The following is an 18,350-nucleotide window of genomic DNA, read 5'->3' as shown; positions in this document are numbered from 1 at the left end:
AGTCTGTATAAATGGCACTTTTATTGAAGGCTTATTAGACACAGGTGCGGATGTAAGTATCATTACCCCAGAATCTTGGCATCCGAATTGGCCTCTTCAAGAGGTAGATGTTCAGTTCCTGGGAATTGGAACCCTATCTCGTGTAAAACAAAGCAGAAGATGGGTTGAATGCATAGGGCCCGAAGGGCAAATAGGAAGACTAAGGCCATATATAGCCAATATTGCCATAAATTTATGGGGCCGTGACCTGCTACAGCAATGGGATACCCAGATTAACATTCCTGTATTTCCAGGAACTCATAATTCTGGGAAGGATATGATGAGGTATTATGGAAAAAGGTCACCAGCCATTCAGGCTGTACAAGAACATACAGCAAATACCAAACCTTTAGAGGTACCAACAGCCCTACTTTTAAAATGGCTAACTGAGAAGCCAATATGGATCAAACAGTGGCCTCTAGCTGAAGATAAACTACAGGCATTGGAACAGCTGGTGCAAGAGCAACTAGATGCTCACCATATTGAAGAATCAACCAGCCCTTGGAATTCTCCTGTGTTTGTTGTAAAAAAGAAATCTGGTAAATGGAGAATGGTGACAGATCTAAGAGCTGTCAACAAAGTAATTCAACCTATGGGCCCACTACAATCTGGAATTCCTTTGCCTTCTCTGTTACCAAAAGGATGGCCTCTTATAGTTATTGATTTGAAAGATTGTTTTTTCACTATACCGTTACAAGAAAAGGATAGAGAAAAATTTGCCTTCACAGTGCCTACTTATAATAATTCTCAGCCTAATAGGAGATATCAATGGACTGTCCTCCCACAGGGTATGCTCAATAGTCCTACACTGTGCCAATATTTTGTAAGTAAGCCATTGGAAATAATTTGTAAACAATTCCCCAAGTCCATCATTTATCATTACATGGATGACATCTTGTTATCTGATGCAAATAAAGATACTTTAGAAAGGATGTTTGAAGAAGTAAAGAAAGTCTTGCCTAGGTGGGGATTACAAATTGCCCCTGAAAAGATTCAAAGAGGAAATTCTATTAATTACCTAGGTTACAGAATAGGGTTAGAGAAAATTAAAACGCAAAAGGCACAAATTAGGAGAGACCGCTTAAAGACTCTTAATGACTTCCAAAGATTGTTAGGAGACATTTCCAGTCTACGACCAGCTGTTGGGATAACACCTGATCTAATAGTTCATTTAAACAAAACCTTAGATGGTGATAAAGATTTGAATAGTCCAAGAAAACTGACAGCTGAAGCAGAAAAGGAACTGACAATGATTGAGAAAAAATTACAGGAGGCACATGTGGAAAGGGTGAACCCAAATCTTAGCTGCATCCTAGTCATATTGCCTTCCAGAATTTCTCCTACAGGGATTCTAATGCAGAGGGAAGATATTATTTTAGAGTGGATATTTATACCTAATAAACCAAGTAAAAATTAAAAACTTATGTGGAAAAAGTCTCTGAATTAATTATAAAAGGTAAGCTGAGACTTCGTCAACTAGCAGGTATAGACCCAGCAGAAATTATAGTGCCTTTTACTACTGAAGAAATAAAAAAGTTATGGGAAGACAATGAACCGTGGCAAAGAGCTTGTGGGAGAAATTAATAGCAACTATCCCAAAAGTAGTAGACTTAACCTCATAAAAAGAACTTCTTGGATTCTTCCTAGAATTGTACGTGATGCTCCAAGAACTGGAGCCCGTACGTTCTATACTGATGCAAATAAATCAGGGAAAGCAGGTTACAAGTCAGATGAATTGAGTAAGGTGGAACAAAGCCCTTATAATTCTGTCCAGAAGGCAGAATTATATGCCATTCTTATGGTGCTAAGGGATTTTAAAGAACCTCTTAATATAGTTACAGATTCACAATATGCAGAAAGAGTTATCTTGCATATTGAAACCGCTGAATTAATACCAGATGACACAGAGTTGACTTCATTGTTTATCCAGGTACAAGACATAATCAGGAACAGGCTTTGTCCGATGTACATAACACACATCCGGTCCCATACAGGTCTGCCTGGTCCTCTAGCCCAAGGCAATGCTGAGATTGATCAATTATTGATTGGAAGTGTGTTGCAGGCCTCGGAATTTCATAAAAAGCATCATGTCAATAGTAAAGGCCTAAAGAAAGAATTTTCCATTACTTGGCAACAAGCTAAGGACATTATAAAGAGATGTCCTACTTGTTCTTTCTATAATCAAACACCGTTGCCTGCAGGGAGTAACCCAAAGGGTACTAAGAGAAATGAAATCTGGCAGATGGATGTGTTCCACTTTATGGAATTTGGTAAATTAAAATATGTACACCACACCATAGACACGTATTCAGGTTTTCAATGGGCTACTGCCCTGAGCTCAGAAAAGGCTGATTCAGTAATCACACATTTATTGGAAGTTATGGCCATCATGGGTATACCTGCGCAAATAAAGACAGATAATGGTCCAGCATATGTATCTAAGAAAATGAAACGCTTTTTTGATTATTATAATATAAAACACATTACAGGTATACCAAATAATCCTACAGGTCAGGCAGTTATAGAAAGATCAAATCGTACTATAAAGGATATGCTGAACAAACAGAAAAGGACTGAAAATACCCCCAGAAATAGATTACATAATGCTTTATTAACCTTGAATTTTCTTAATGCTAATGAGAAAGGAACGACAACAGCAGAAAGACATTGGATAATGGAAAAGTCTGCTGAACTAAATCAACCGATTTATTTCAAAGATGTGCTGACCTCTCAGTGGAAGCCAGGAGATGTGCTACGTTGGGGAAGGGGTTTTGCTCTTGTTTCCACAGGAGAAGAAAAATTGTGGATACCATCAAAATTAATAAAGTTTCGATTTGAAGAGGAGAAACCTCTTGGAAAGGAGAAATGACAACTCATCCACAACGATGATATTCATACAGGTGGTAAGAAAAACATATAGAATGGGGGCAGGGTTCTGTTCTTATCTCCACAGGAAAACACTCATCTTTGAGAAATTCAAGGGACCCTGGATGTTTGGATACTGACAGATGGAAAAATACCTGCCCAATAGGAAATATCAAGACAACTGAATGGGTTGTGTAAGTAATATTAAACCATATTTCTAAATTTATAAAGCTGGTTTTGAAGTTGGACTCTGGCTCAGTCCCTCTCCAATTCCAAGCCTGTTAGTAAGAGAAAAACCCAGAGTTTCTGGAGTTTCTGTCTCATGTCAAGAGCCATGATACGGGACAGAAAGAAATATGAGTTTAGAAAACATCTTTGCTTTTCTTCATATCTATCATACTTTTCATTGAATATATCTATCATGTCTTTCATTGAATATATATATATATGTCTATATATGTCTATATGATTAATGTTTAAGTTTTTCATAATGAACAATGAGTTTTTCCTGAAGTGACATTTGAAGTTTCCAGGAAGAAGATGGGGCCCCATAACAACAACTCCACCTGGTTGATATGACGTCATGATACTGATAGCGCTACTACAAGACCTGCTTTTGGTACCAGCTTCACAAGACAGTTCCAACTTGGTTAGTTGAAATGGTGCACATCTTATACAACATTTTGGCCAGACCTGCACAAAATATTCAGAGACTATTGGCAATTTTAAAAGACATTGATCTTGAAATTTAACCATCATTTCACTTTCACAGGATCCCCCAGAAAGAACGTCGCCCCTATGACAGCTGGAAGTAATTCTAGAGGACGACGTCCCCTCTCCCAGTAAAGTTTGCCCTTGGGTTTAGGGACATCATTTAGGGGTTGATTATAATTAGTATACGATTGAGGGTTGGGGGAGGAATTTTATACGCTCAGGGATCATTTTGAAAAAAAAAAGAGGGATGATGGGATAATAGATTTGTAATTGTGAGTTACTGTTTTTAGACAAATACATTGGTATAGATTCTTGTATATTGATACAAAATTAAATTATATTGACTATTGTACGCATGCATGTTTCTACCTCTGTTTAAAACATTTTTTATGTATTGACATATATTGTATTGATATATATATATATATATATATATATATATATTGTATATATTTACCATATTGCAGTGTACATTTCTACCTCTGATTAAGATACTTATATAATGATTGTGTATTGATATATATTTACCTACTGCAATGTATATTTGTACATTGTTTATATTTGGAGGTCATTGTCCTCATTTGTTTCACAGTCGTTTATTGTCTTAGTCTTTAAGTTAGATAGATATTGAGAATTATATAGACTAATAGTCATCTAAGTTTGTCATTTATAATAGACTAATCAGGTTCTTTAGATATATAGAGATTATACTCAGTATAGATAGATAATCTTCAACTTCTTCAAAGAGCTGTAGAAAATGGCCTTTAATCTAACTCAGAGTTGTGTGGTAGTGAGACACAATTGCTCCTGGCAACACCACTCTATTCCCGAGAGAATGTTGAGCACCAAAAACACTCCACCTGGAGCCTTCTTTTTGGCAGAACTGGCCTTGGGGCAAAGAAATGCCCATACCTCAACGACTGACAAAGATACAGAGCGTGCATCAATGGATAAAACAGGGCTGTCATATCCTGCCAAGACAGGGTAAGATAGTTTTGAAAAGTTGCTTGCCTTTGAAAATGGTATGTCAGTTATGTTAGGCCTTAGCCAAAGTTGGTTGCTTCAACGCTGCTAACATGATTTTGGGTGATTGCCCAGGTAGCCAGTTGTCTCTGTGATTTGTTGCATGTTTTGGAAGTTGTTTTACTAAACTTCCTAATTACCCAGGTAACATTATTTCCCTTCTCAGATCTTTGATGGGGTTGAAGACTATATAAATGTAGTTACTTTCTCTCATGACTTGGCCAAGTTATTTATTATACAAGACCTAAGCTAGTTAGAATAGGATATTTGTACTTATTGTATATATTTTCATAGTAGGTTTAGAACTCTCTTATTTAAACAAAAGGGGGAGGTGTTGCGGGAGGTCCTCCCACTCCTCCAGCCTATCACCGCTGAGATACCAGCCCATGGGGCGTGGTCTCTCTCCCTTTAAAAAAGCGGCCACTTCCCTCTCCTCTCTCTCTTCACTTCCTGCTCCGCCGGCAACTAGACTCCTTTCCTGGTTGCATATAGGGCTATTGCCTGGGACAGTGATCTGTAAGTTTTTTCCCCTTTAAATAAATACCACCCTAATAATCATAACCCCAAATTGGTGTGGCATTGTTTGTGACTTACGCCTTCATTTTACCTTAAAAGATTAAAATTCAGCCTCCTGAGATTATCTGTCTGCTCCATGCAGACCATATTTTGAGCAATAAAAACATTGTATCTAATGTCATATTTACATAAACTACAAAGTAGTCACATGCAAATACTCTCATCTAGAATCTTGAGTAAGGAGAAGGAATTCCCCACCCCACCCCGCAACAAAACCTAGGACCTGGGATGCATTCTCCCACAGCTGAGGGATTTATAAGAACTTTTTCTGCAGAAGTCTGTCTAAGGCCCAGGATGATGAGAATGAAGGTATCTCTGAACCATGGTGCCAGCCTTGAAAGAAATGCTCCCATTATTGGAGACAGTCATCTCTTTTTCTTTTCCAACCATAGATCAAACAAAAAGCTAAGACAGCAGCTCCTAGTGCTCTTTGTTCTGGAAACAGAGCAAGTCACATGTCTGCTTGCCAGATAAAAGGAAAAGAAGCCCTTAGAAGAACAGGAACATGGCTCCGTGGAACCTTTGGAATCTGTGGAAATGCCAAAAACCTCTAAGCACCAATGATAATAATTACCCTAAACATCAATAAGAGAATATGCTGACTTAATGTTTGAAAGATTAGGTGTTCATATTTAAAGCCAACCCAGAGCCCAGATCTCCCTTCATCTCTACCTCTCTATACCTAACAACCGAGGAGACATGTCTACTGGACAATGTGCAGAGGTCACCTCCAAAGAGAGCTCAGCAGATCCTTTCAGTCCTGCCATCCTCACCACCAGGACTAGCAGCATCTACTCAATGTCATGGTCAGCCTTCACGCTCTTCTCAGGTCCCAGGTGATATCCATCTCCACGAAAACTTCCTGTGACTCTTACCACCTGACTATTGAGAGAGGCAACCCTGCTCATCTCTCTCATGGCCTTTTCCATCTTTCCCATCAGATTAAATGGTTCTTAAAGCACAGGCTAAAATATGTTCAATTAAAAATTGGGGTTTTGTTGTTGTTGTTGTTGTTAGTGTGGTTAACTCTAGCACTTGGGAGGCAAGGAGAGATGAATCTCTATGAGTTCGAGGCTAGCCATGTCTACATAGTGAGTTTCAGGCCAGCCAGGACTGTATAATGAGATTCTCTCTCTCTGTGTGTGTGTGTGTGTGTGTGTGTGTGTGTGTGTGTATGTGTGTGTTTGTGTCTGTGTGTATATGTGTGTGTGTGATGTATGTATCCCTGCATGTACCACAGTGTACTTACAGAAGTGAGGGGCCAATTTGGGAATTCCACTATGGATTCCTGGAATTACACTCAAATCATCTGGCTTGCCTAGAAAGAAGTACTTTTACCCACTGAGCCATCTTATCCACCTTGATTTTCTGTTCTCCACATGCCATCATAAACAGAAACCTCGCCCAGAGTGGTTGGGACATGCCTGAGCTTACAGATCTGTATATCACATGCTATACTTCCTCCATGGACAGAAATAGGATAACACTTTAAAAATCAAAACATCACTGGTCCTCTCCCCGCTAGAACCCTCCTCGGCCACTAGCACACTAGGCCCAGAATAAGTACTTTTATGTAAAACCCTACACTAGAAAACATTTAATAAGCTTCTGTTAATTTTTTTCAAGCACTGTCGCTTTAGATTTCCAGGGAGGATCCAGAATAAGGGTTTAATTTAGAAGCAATGAAAACACAGTGGGAGAAAGAGACTGCAACCCCTCCAAAGGCAGTCTTTGTTTTAGAAGAGTGAGGTCCCGGTTAATTAAGAGCATATGTCCCATTGCCATTTGGCACTCAGCAGCTGGTAGGTGATAACCTGGCATGCTGTCTGAGGTCAGGCCAACTATGGACCACATGCACCTGCTGTCCTTCCTACGTGGTCAAAGCAATGACATTGAGGTAGATAATCTTCGATTCCATTTTCTGACATTTTTAAATAGCACTATTGTTTGTTCTCTCTCTCTCTCTCTTTCTTTCTCCCTCCCTCTCTCCCTCCCTCCCCTCCCCATTTTTTTTTTCTTTGACACCTTCACTGTGTAGCCCAGAGTGACCTCCATCTTTCCAACCCTCTCCCTCAGCCTCTTGATCACTGAGATGGCAGAAGTATGTCACCACACCCATTGTCTTTACACGGGAAAGATGCTTACCTGTCAAAATACTCTGCCCTGTCCAAGTGTGAGCAACAAATTCCATGGGAGTCAGGGAGCCTTTTCTTGGTGTGTCCGACTGTGAGGAGAAAAAGAAAAATGGGGTGAGCTGTACTATTTTCAGTTTTTATTTAAAGTTGAAATCAGAGACAACACAGAACCTACCCGGAATGTGTGTGTGGTACTGGGCCTTGAAAGCTGTTCCAGGACAATGGTTCTTTCTCGAAGAGGTGACCGTTCGACGGTCTCAGGCATTGCACTGAACACACGGTTTTGTGGATGCCTTCCCCTGTACTGAATGGAAGATAATATGTTCTTTAAAACAAAATCCCTATAGTGACAAAAAGAAACCTACAAGTGTCTCGATTATTCGCGCATGTACTCAATCACCCGCTTATCGAATATTTTGATTTGCACAATGCTAAGTGTAAGGTCTGCTGTGGAAACATCTAAACATGAGTCTGTCTGTGGAATATGTATTCATATCGCTAAATTCAATAAAGCCGTAGTGTAATAGGATGCAAATGGGGTCCAGAGACCTTAACCATTTAAATCTGTACATGCTTAATTGTGCTAGAAATATAATAGTGCATTTTTAAACACAGACTTGTTTATGTGACACCTGCCTGCATTGCTGACTTTATGCTAGAATTAAACAGTCTGCTGCACAGCTCTGGCTTTATGGGAATGGGTCCCAGTGCTGTTTAAGATGTGTGTGAGATGAACTCAGCTTTTGTTTTCTTTCTCTCAGCTTTACATTCCTACACCTGGGACCCTTGTGTGTCATGCAGATACAAGTTGTTTATATCAGATTAGAGAGGGGGCCTCTGTAAGCCTGTGAGAGGCCTGCCTATACACACTGCCAGTAGCATTTCTTCCCCAGCCCTGTCATTGCGTGGTAGAGCTGGGCTTGAGCTCTTGGCCTGTGCCCTGCACACATATGGAAAAGGTCAGCTATAAAATGGGAGCAGATATAAAGGACACCAGTTACAATTTGCCGAGCTCTTACTTTGTGCAAGGCATTTAAAGTTTATGAGCACATCTAATGCTTGTAAGGACTCCTTCATACAGGAGTATTACTCCCTTAAAGAAGTGAGAACTGACGTTTGGGGCCATTGGAATAACTTGTGTCAAATCACAGGCTCTATCTGGCCATACTAAACTGCAGAGCTGTCTGCCTCTTGCCCTTTGTGCTCATGACTTCACTATGCCAGTCAGAGTTTCAGGTCTTTCCTTGATGCCTGGACTTTCTAATTTCGTTCAAGCTGAGGCTTCCTTCATAAAATAATTTACCAGTCTTCTCACTCTCTCTAGACTCTCATAAGTGATTCAGTTTCTAGAAGCAGATTATGAAGGCATGTTAAACACAGCTAACTAGATCACATTCAGTCGGACTGACTTCCCTGAGTGCCAAGATTGTTTTCCCATAGACTATGTAAATAGCTGAAATTATAGTAGAATTCATCTTACAGAAATAGAGCGGGATCCGGAAGCTCCTGTGTTCTGCTCCACAGCCTCGGAGCCTATTGGGGGTAACCGGTTCCGGGAGGTTGGAACTGCTGAGGAGGGCAGGTAGTCAATGCCAGTTTGCCTGTAAAACACAGCAACATCCAAGTGAACACCGGAGGATGCAGAAGAGAAGGCAACAATCGGTGCTAATGATTGCAGCTGCTTCCAATAACAGTGCTCATGACTGCAAGCTGCATTTCAGGAAGACAAATATGAAGCCAGGGCAGTCAACGGCACTCACATTGACCGTGCTCCGCAATAAATATCAAGCTGCATCTATTGAGTGCACCGCCACGCTAGGAAGTGTGCAGACTCTCCGTGTTCAGGAGAGATCCTCCCCGAGGATCTGACAAGTTAATGACAAATGCAAGTAAGAGCCACACAACCCTGCAGCATGATCCAACATATAATAAGGTATGAAATCTGATGGAGGACCCTTTTACCAGACGGACCAGTTCATCTACCCTGACTGACAAGCACCCCTGATCCTTGTGGCCACCATTCTACCAGGAAAGAAACAAGACTCACAGTTTGGTTCCTCTCAGGATTTCATCACTATAGACGGTGGGGGTTCTCAGTCTCTGTGTGTCTGAAGCAATTGAAGGTAGTCTCCTGTGAACTGGTGTTTTCTTGGCAGAAGTCTGCGGTCCCCGAGAGTCTGGGATGCGGCCCAGTCGGTGACGTGAAGATGTACCGATCACTCCACCAGACGGTTTGTCATCCTGCTCATTCCTGGGGAAGAAAAGTCCAGTTAAGGACTCACACCTAAGTTTCCTGAAGACAGGAAACACACAGCAACAGAACACAGTCTCTGGAGAATGAACATTCTATTGCTATGTCAATGAGGAAAGAGCAGGAGGGGCAAGATTGGTAATCCAATAGTGGATGGAGCCCAAGACGTGATTCCCTTTCCTCGTCTCTTCTAAACTAATACACAACAGAGATTATTTTGTGGCTGATACTGGAATAACCTGCTTCTGCCCTTGCATGCTCTGTAATTCTTTCTTAATACTTACTGTGTTTTATCCGCAAAATAGGTGGGTCTCTGCTGAAGCGGTTTGGCTTGAATCGTCATCACACCGCTCAAGTCACTATAGAAGTTGCTGGAAAAGCGATGGGGCTGAGAAAACTGAAAACAGAATATAGCATTAATCAATAGCCGGCCATTTTGTCAATGGATGCCTGATGGAAATCCGCAGATAGCAAATGGCATTGATCAGCTAGTGAGAGGGAAAACGTAACAGTGGTCGCATTTTATAAATAAATATAACTCTAGATGCTATCTTTATAGAATTCATATCCATATGAAACAAAACAAGGAATATCATATTGAATGTATCAGAGACAAATAGCAGTAGCAAGCAAGTAGCAACTTCAAAAGCTATTTCCAAACAGCAAAGGTGAAGAAGGGTTATCGTAAAGACCTTATGCTAGACAGCAAACACAGCAGAAACAGCTTCATCCCAAACTACAAAATCCATTTTTGTTCAGTCTTATAAAGTTTTCAGTTTATGTACTCCAAGCCAGATGCGTGTTTTTCCTCTACTTTTTGTTGTTGTTGCTGTTGCTTTGGTTTTTTGTTTGGTTTTGGGTTTTTTTTTTCTTTCTTTCTCAGTTTAACAAATCTTATTCATCATTTAGGCTTACACAACTTTGTAAAAGACATGAAATTTTTTTTCTCTGGACCCCATAAAACTTATGACTTAAAGCAATTTGATCAGGTGGAATAAGTAAATGATTATAACAGAAGCCAATACCAAGGGTCTACTTAATACACTAGTATATGGCTGAACTCCATTCATTCTTAGATCTTCCGACTGCACAGATGACAATGAGGTTTTGCAAGAAAGGGTCTCACGTTATGTCAGGCTCCAGAATTGAACCCTAGTGTAAAGCACAAACCCTTGCCCACTTTATTTACAAGCAACTGTGCCGCTTCTTCTTGTATATGAGTATGTGCGTATGGCGGGGGAGGGGTAAGGGAGTGTAGCTCATGCACACAAACGACAAAGGATCCTTTTACTCTGCTCCCCAACACAGATGGGCTGAGTCAAGCATCATGTTCAGACTTCCTGGTGCCCTGAAGAAATCCCACGAACAAATCCATCTTCTCTAGCCTCATCTTGCTACTCCATCTCTAAACAAAGAAGAAACTATGGAGAACTGCATTTAGGGCTTGTGACCAGAGTCTGTGCTGTAAGCTCTCTCATATTCCTAGCATGTGAGCCTGAGAACAACTCTTAGACCGTATATCCTTATTCTCAACACATATGGAGACTGATGTGTGGATGAGCTAACATCCGAAACAAGACCTCACACATGTCTCTTAACTCCAAACCCCCTGAGTTTGCTCCAGTGCCCTGTGGTTTCCCGTTCTGTCATTTAAACTCTCAGTCCAAGTGCTGGTCTCAGATACATCGGTTTTCACTGACACACAACCCTGCCGGGTCTGAATTGGCCTAACCCAAACCCCACTCATCTCTTCACATTCCTGCTGAAGTGTCACCTACAAAAAACTCAACCCTCCATCACTAATCAAGACACACACTTCTCTCCTCAAGTCTTTAATGTCCTCCCTCCCTCCCCTCCCTCACTTTCTTCTTTCCTTCCCCGTCCCTCACAGAATGTTTGGTATCTGACCCTGGGTTAGAGTTTTGCTTCAGTGGGTTAGTGACTAGTTTCATTTTCAACCATTTATCTTCCTCAGAACATCTAATAGGGTACACGTACTATAAACAGTATAAATATAAATAATGGGGTACATGTAACATAAACAATGGGGTTCATGACCCCTGTGAATAGTCATTGATATGTTTGTTACTTTAGTATAAGCGATGGGGATCACTTGTAACAGCTAAATATTTAGGGAAAAATATTTTGTTTTGATTTTTTTTGCTCTCCTAAAATGTAGAAAATAGTTCCATATCTCCAAACAAAGCTTGGGTGTTCACTAAAATATGTTGTGGTTCTCTCAGACACCATGAAACAACCATATTACATTTTAATCTCATTAACAAACACACAAAGACTTTACCAAAAAGCTATTTTCTACCCTTTTGGGGCAGCATTTGCTGTCTTAAGTGATTTTTTTTTCCTGTTTAAGGCACCATCAAACACTGATGTGACCTCTCCAGTGTCCTCAAACACAGGCAGGGGCGAGGTTCATGAGAGAGAGCAGTGAAGAAAATGACACTCCTCACACACAGCTGCAGAAGGCATGAAAATGAAGGAGCAGAGACACAGGCTGTCAGTACCTGGGGTGGATTAAAGTGGGAGGCCAAGGACGTGTGGAGAGTTTCAGAGCTTCGGGATGGGGGGACACTGGAAACATCAGTGCTGAGACGAGACACAAACACATGTGGAGTTCTATTTTCCACTGCTTTCGGTTTCCCTTGATGCTTTCTTTCGCCTGTGTCAACAGAAAAATCAATATGGAATGAATGTCCTGAGTAGCCACGAGTTTACACTACAGAGGCTGATTGATCCAACAGCACTGCGGCAGAGGGCAGACTCCAGTGGACAACCAGCTACTGTGATGACCGCATCAGTGATAGAAAAACAGATTATGTAGTGGAACAAAGAAGATTCTCCAGAATGATGATGTCCCTTTTACGTGCTCAGAGATTGCCTGTGCAGAAGGCAGAATGGTCACTTCTTGTTTCAGTCATGTTTTAGGTCCAGCCCAAACACAAGGTGGGGCGTGAGAGCTGTCGTGGCATGGTCCAGGAGGCCAAACTCAGTAAATAAGTACCTGTGAGTGCTGATTCCCAGGTTTTCCTAATGAGATCCTCCAGTATCTCTACCACATTGGTCCAAACATGATCGAACACTTCTGCTGCCACAGCATCTTTGATGCAGTCATGAGGGGAGATGGGAGGAAGCCCGTGTCGATGCCACTTCCTGTGACGGAGTGTTGGGTTTTGTTCCAGATGCTCATCTCCACTAAGGATGAAAACCACTCTAATTACTAGAATAGCCATGGTTAAGATGAAGTAATTATCTACGTGTTTTTAATCTATCATCTATCTACCTATCATCTATCTATTTACCTATCTATTATCTGTCTATTTATTATCTATCTACCCATCAGATATCTATTTCTCTATCTATCTATCCACCTATCTATGTATTATCTATCTATTTGCCTATCTACCTATTTCTATATATCTATCACCATCTATCCTGTATGACATGTTTCTTGTAAACATCCCATTGTTATTATTTTTAAAATACACAATTTTAATTTGTCAATTAAAAGTAAATAGAACTGGGAAAGACAAAACAGAGTGGGAAAATGACAAATTCACTGATATTTTATTCTTTTTCTCTTAAATTGATTTTTTTTATTTCTACTCCGATCTTTGTTATTTTCTTAACTATCTGGAGGTTTGGCTTCTTCTATTTTTCCTGTGTGAAATTAGCATACTGAAGGTCTCTCTTTATCGCTATGTCTTCTTACTGTCTGACTCTATAATGTATGGGCATGTGTCCCATGGCATCTCTGTGGAAATCAGAGGGCAGCTTAACACGGGTAGACTCTCTCCTTTTACTAAAGGATCCAGGGATCAAATCAGTTCGTTAGATTTGCACAGCCAACTCTTTACCCAATGATCTCTCTCACCAGCTCCAGCCCCTTATTTCTAAACATTAGCATTTAGCATTACGACACCCTCTTTTTGAACTGCTGTTCTTGGGGGCCATCAGTTTTGCTGTTCTGTGTTCCCATCTCCATTTGTCTTGAGATGGACTGACAATTCGGGAGTATCTATCTAATTTCTCTCTTGATGAATTTTCTGGCTTTCCTATCAGTTTCTATTGTACAGCCATGGTGGTCAGCAAGGACCCTTACTGTGACTTCTTATATTTGCTAGGACTTCCTTCACTACCCAGTTACTTTTTAATGTATTGCTTTTAAATCATGAGGCAAATTTTTATGCTATGTCACTGTTGTTTAAAAGAAAATATTTATTTAGCATCAATAATGGAACTTCCTCTCTATCCCCCAGCAAGCTAAGTGTAAAGAACCTGAGTCCCAAGGCATGAGGCTCAATGCCTTGTCCACTGTCACAGCCACTAGCATGCTCGACAAAACCCTGGCTTTCCATTTACCACAGTGTCAAGAAGAAAGTAATGCCCTGCTCTAACATTTCCATGCCCTGCCAGGATCCAAAACCTTTGGATATGTCTTTCAAAAGAATAGGAATCTTTCATAAGTAACAAAATGCACAAAATATTAAAAGCATATGGTGAATTGATACTATTGATATTATACTATGAAGTATGCCAAATAAAATTCAATTTACTCCTGTTTTCTGTCAAAAGCAAAATATTCTTCGATGCTTCCATCCATGTGGTACACCTCTTCTTTCAGGGACGAGTATGACATGGGGTCAGTCAGCTCTGTGCCAACAGGATCTGTCAGGGTAGGGGCTGAGAGTGGCTCCGGAACTATCTGAGAGCCAGAGATACACAGCCTAGGAGCAAAAACATTGCACATGAGAGTTTGTAGAACAAAAGGATATAACACTTGCACGACAGTGATAGACTTGTAAGTTATCTTCAAAGATATACAATCTCTGAAACATCACCAAATATTACATTTGACAAAACCATTTTCTGAATCTGTGTGTGCATGTGTTTTCATGTCTATGCAAATAGATGTGTGTGTGTCTGTGTGTCTGTGTGCGTATCTGTGTGTGTGTGTATGTGTGTCTGTGCATGTGTGTGTTTGAATGTGGAAGCCAGAGGATAATCTTGGATCTTAGTTCAAGATAGTTCACTGTGTATCTTGATATGGGTTCTGGCATTAGCCTGGAGCTTGCCTAGAAGAATAGGCTGCGTGGCCAGTGAGCTCTAAGAATTCGCCTGCCTCCACCTCCCCAGCACTGGAATTACGGGTACCTACCACCACATCCAGCTTTCTTCTAAAACATTTAACCCCAGAGATGACAAAACCATTTAAAGGCCTCTTAAGATCCTAAACCATTATATGTAGCTACATCTCTTTGCAGTTCTAAAGGGATGCTACAGCACAGCCTCCCGTGTGCATCAGTGGCATCAAAAGGAGTCATCAGAATATGGTAGTGACCGAAAGACAACAGGATGCAATCTTATACTTTTCCTGGTGTTTTGAAGCTTAGAACCCGTCACAACAAGGGGTTTGATTGTGCATGAGGTTACCTTTCAGGGTCTTTGAAACAAACGCTGACATTAACTCCACTGTGTTTGTGTGTTTATTCCATGTATGTTTTGCATGTGTGCACACACAAACACGTCTAAAGGCAAACATAGATCTAGGATCAGAAGCATCTCATGAAAAACATTGTCCCCCAACTCTTCCAGATCTGCATGCAAATTAGTTGAAGACAAGACTTGTGGATGAGTTCTACATGGGAAGGAGAACCACGATAAAGTTAACAAATATTTTGGGGTTAAGTGTTTTGAGACAGAGTCTCATGTATCCCAGGCTTGTCCCAAGTTTGCCTCAAGTTTGGAAAATAGCTGAAAATTCCTTTTTCCTTCTGCTTGTACCTCTCAAGTTCTCAGATCATATGTGTGCACTATCATGCTGGCTACAAATATGATATGTATGTATAAATGCAAGATACACACACACACACACACACACACACACACACACACACACTTACTCTCTGACACTGCTGATGTGGTCAGAAACAGGAGGCAAGGGTTCGTGGGTAGCAGAACTTGGCAGACTCCCCTGGAAGTGTCGAAAACCTTCATCACTGGGCGGAATGAGTTGCGTTCCTAACAGCCTGCAAGGGAAGAAAAGCTAAGAAGCTGAGAATTTTCTTTTCTCAGACATAGGAAATATGTTTCATAATTCTAAACAGGATCCAACACTGCTTCTGAAAGACACAGGGGATGCGGTGGAGCATGCACTAGGGCAAGAGAGCCACCATGGTGTCATAGAAAAAGCTCAGGCTTGGAGAGGAGAGGATGGCTCTCTCAGAGTCCGGACAGAGACTGTGAGCAGAGGTGTCCAGCTCCTTCGCCACTTATTTCATTTATTCGTTGGTCAGGTGCAAATTGGAATCATATTTACCTCACAGGTGTGTCTGCCCTGAGCATCAAGGGCAAAGAGGGCACAGGGAAACTTGCTACAGTGGTCCAGTGGATAAAAAGACATAAACCTATACGCATGGCTTATATGTATCCCTGGCTGGCTTTCAACTCACAACGCCTCTGTCAGCCTCCTAAACACCAGGAGTATAGGCATGCATTGCCACACCTAGCTAAGACAATTTTTTAAAATTCCCTTGACAAGCTAATCAGAAAAGTCATGTTAGTATTCTAATTTTATTCTCCTCAGCTCAGAGCTAGAGAACACTAAAACGAATTTCCTCCTAACTTGCAAAAGTGGTGGAAGAAAGCAATGCTTCTGCTCCAACAAATCTACATTTTTCCATCTTGTTTATAAAAAAAATCTTAATAAATGTCCCCCTGATATGAAGAAAATAGAGCAAGAATAGGACCGTCTAGCCCGTTTCTCAGCAAATGATCACCCGGTCTCTGGAGGATCACTACGACCACCCACCTCCCCTCCCCTGCGCTCATGGGCTCAGTGATGACAGATGGCTGCCACTCACACAGAGTGAATGGGGAGATAAAGGGTCCTTCCTCGGACTCTTGCACCTGCCATGGACATGACATCTTACTGAGAATGACCGGGATTTGCTTCTGACAAATTACAGGCATGTGACCCCACCGACGTCAAGGTTTCCATGGGACCTGTTATAAAGGGTGTGACTTGTCAAGAAAGAACTGTGTTCCAGAGAAATACTCTAATTGGGTAAACGCTCTCAGTCACACTATGTTGGCTGAATACACGGAAATCAATTGTGTGCTGATCAAACCCCCATCCCAGCAGCTGTTTGTGGTCATCTCTGTACCTGAGATGAAGGGATCTCCTTGCCCACTCGCTGCATTCGGCCAGAAGATTCTGGGTCTGGGGGCTCACTTTCCCTTCAAATAGCATTTCCTCAACCTCCCAAAACAGCTGCTGGACTTTCTGAGCATTGACTTTGTCAAATTCCTGAAACAGAAGCATATATTCAAATACCCCATTAGTTTGTGACCACAGTACCCTGAAGGGTTTGATCTCATCACACCAATACCACACTAAAAGTCACAGAACATGGGCTTCATAATCGACACTTATAAATTGAAGACCACTGGATAAGAAGGAGTAAATCAAGGTAAAATTGTGAACTCTGTAGCAAGATAGATTGATATACCAGTGTTTACTTTTTTGATCAATGACATCCTATATTAAGAGTCTCATTCATTAACTGTTAAATAAAGTTATCAGTTATGAGAGTCATTTAAGAGTCCTCATAGATACAGATACACATCTTTACATAGCCATCCTCCCGAGGGATGGGGTTGAGGGAAGGACAAAGGAGACTAAGGATTCTGCAAATCTTAGAAAAACCAGAACAGTAGCTGACTAACTCACCTATCTGAGAATCCCACAGTCACAAAATACCCAAAGTAAGTTAAGGTTGATGGCTTATTCCAGGTTAGAAGGCAAACGTGAAATACCTGACTGGGTGGAGGGTACGTGTGGGGTGTCAGGGTCTTTGTAACCATGGAGATATGTCATAGTCTTTGCTTTCCCAAACCTTCTCTTACTTGTGTTAGCTGTCAAGGCTTTGTCTCAAGTTTCTAGCCACAAGTACAATGGCAGGCAGGGTTGTAGCATAGGGAAAAAAATAAACAACAGCTAAGACAATGGACTATGAGCTAATCAGAAAATTTATTTTTCTCTATATTTTGACATCTTGATACTTTCACATAAACAGTATAAATGTACATATATGTAATATGTATGATATACTTAATACTGATGAGATAACTGTAAATAGGTTCTTTTTGAACCTAGAAAAGGAATTCTTAGGCCTGGGGAGGTAGCTCATCGTGTAAAGTGAGGACCTGGTTTGGATCCTTAGCACGCTGGTGAAAGCTGGGTGTGGGAGCCTGTACCTGTAATTTCAGGCCAGGGGCAGGGTAGAGAGAAGCTGATCCCTGGGCTAATTCCAGGTTTGGTGAAAGACCCTGTCTAAGGGGGAAAAACGCAGAGAATGATAGAAGAAGATATTCAAAGTTGACCTCTGACCTCTGAATGGGCATCACAGTTGAGTGTATATCCACCAAACCACCCCCAACACACACACACAAATAAATAAATTACTAGAAGGTTATTCCCCCATAAACCATCCCCACAGGTTATTGAAATTATAAAAAGACATACATCATCTCTCCAGGAAGAAACTGAGCTCCTCTCTGTGGACAGTCCAGTGGTGGAACTCTGTGTGGAAGAGCCAGGCCATGAACTGTGGGCCTCCGTGGGCGTGCGGCTCCCACTGGATGAAAAGGATGAGGGGGACTCACTGCAGGAAGGAGCACAGATGACAGACACATGAGCTGGGAAGAGCGGACATTCGGCATGGGCTTGA

At 41.2% G+C, this 18,350-nt stretch overlaps 1 protein-coding gene across 4 annotated transcripts in view; it reads right to left on the bottom strand.

The window, feature by feature from the left end:
* Positions 1-18,350, bottom strand: part of Fam149a (family with sequence similarity 149 member A) — a 45,464-nt gene that overhangs the window by 5,446 nt on the left and 21,668 nt on the right. For all 4 annotated transcript variants that reach the window (XM_041632556.1, XM_041632558.1, XM_041632559.1 and 1 more), the window contains 11 exons: positions 18,146-18,284; positions 16,785-16,927; positions 15,522-15,647; positions 14,175-14,345; positions 12,623-12,813; positions 12,126-12,280; positions 9,888-10,000; positions 9,400-9,603; positions 8,833-8,953; positions 7,528-7,656; positions 7,363-7,441 (listed from right to left, as the gene is read on the bottom strand). In XM_041632556.1, coding sequence (XP_041488490.1) covers positions 7,363-7,441; positions 7,528-7,656; positions 8,833-8,953; positions 9,400-9,603; positions 9,888-10,000; positions 12,126-12,280; positions 12,623-12,813; positions 14,175-14,345; positions 15,522-15,647; positions 16,785-16,927; positions 18,146-18,284 — 1,571 coding nt within the window. The remainder of the gene's footprint in view (positions 1-7,362; positions 7,442-7,527; positions 7,657-8,832; positions 8,954-9,399; positions 9,604-9,887; positions 10,001-12,125; positions 12,281-12,622; positions 12,814-14,174; positions 14,346-15,521; positions 15,648-16,784; positions 16,928-18,145; positions 18,285-18,350) is intronic.

The sequence above is a fragment of the Microtus oregoni genome, unplaced genomic scaffold (genome assembly GCF_018167655.1).
Source record: "Microtus oregoni isolate MIOR12 unplaced genomic scaffold, Mior012 000041F_ref0000270, whole genome shotgun sequence".
In the NCBI taxonomy this organism is placed as follows: Eukaryota; Metazoa; Chordata; class Mammalia; order Rodentia; family Cricetidae; genus Microtus; species Microtus oregoni.
The sequence above is the reverse complement of the archived record's forward strand: the minus strand, read 5'-3'. Positions and strand labels throughout refer to the sequence as shown.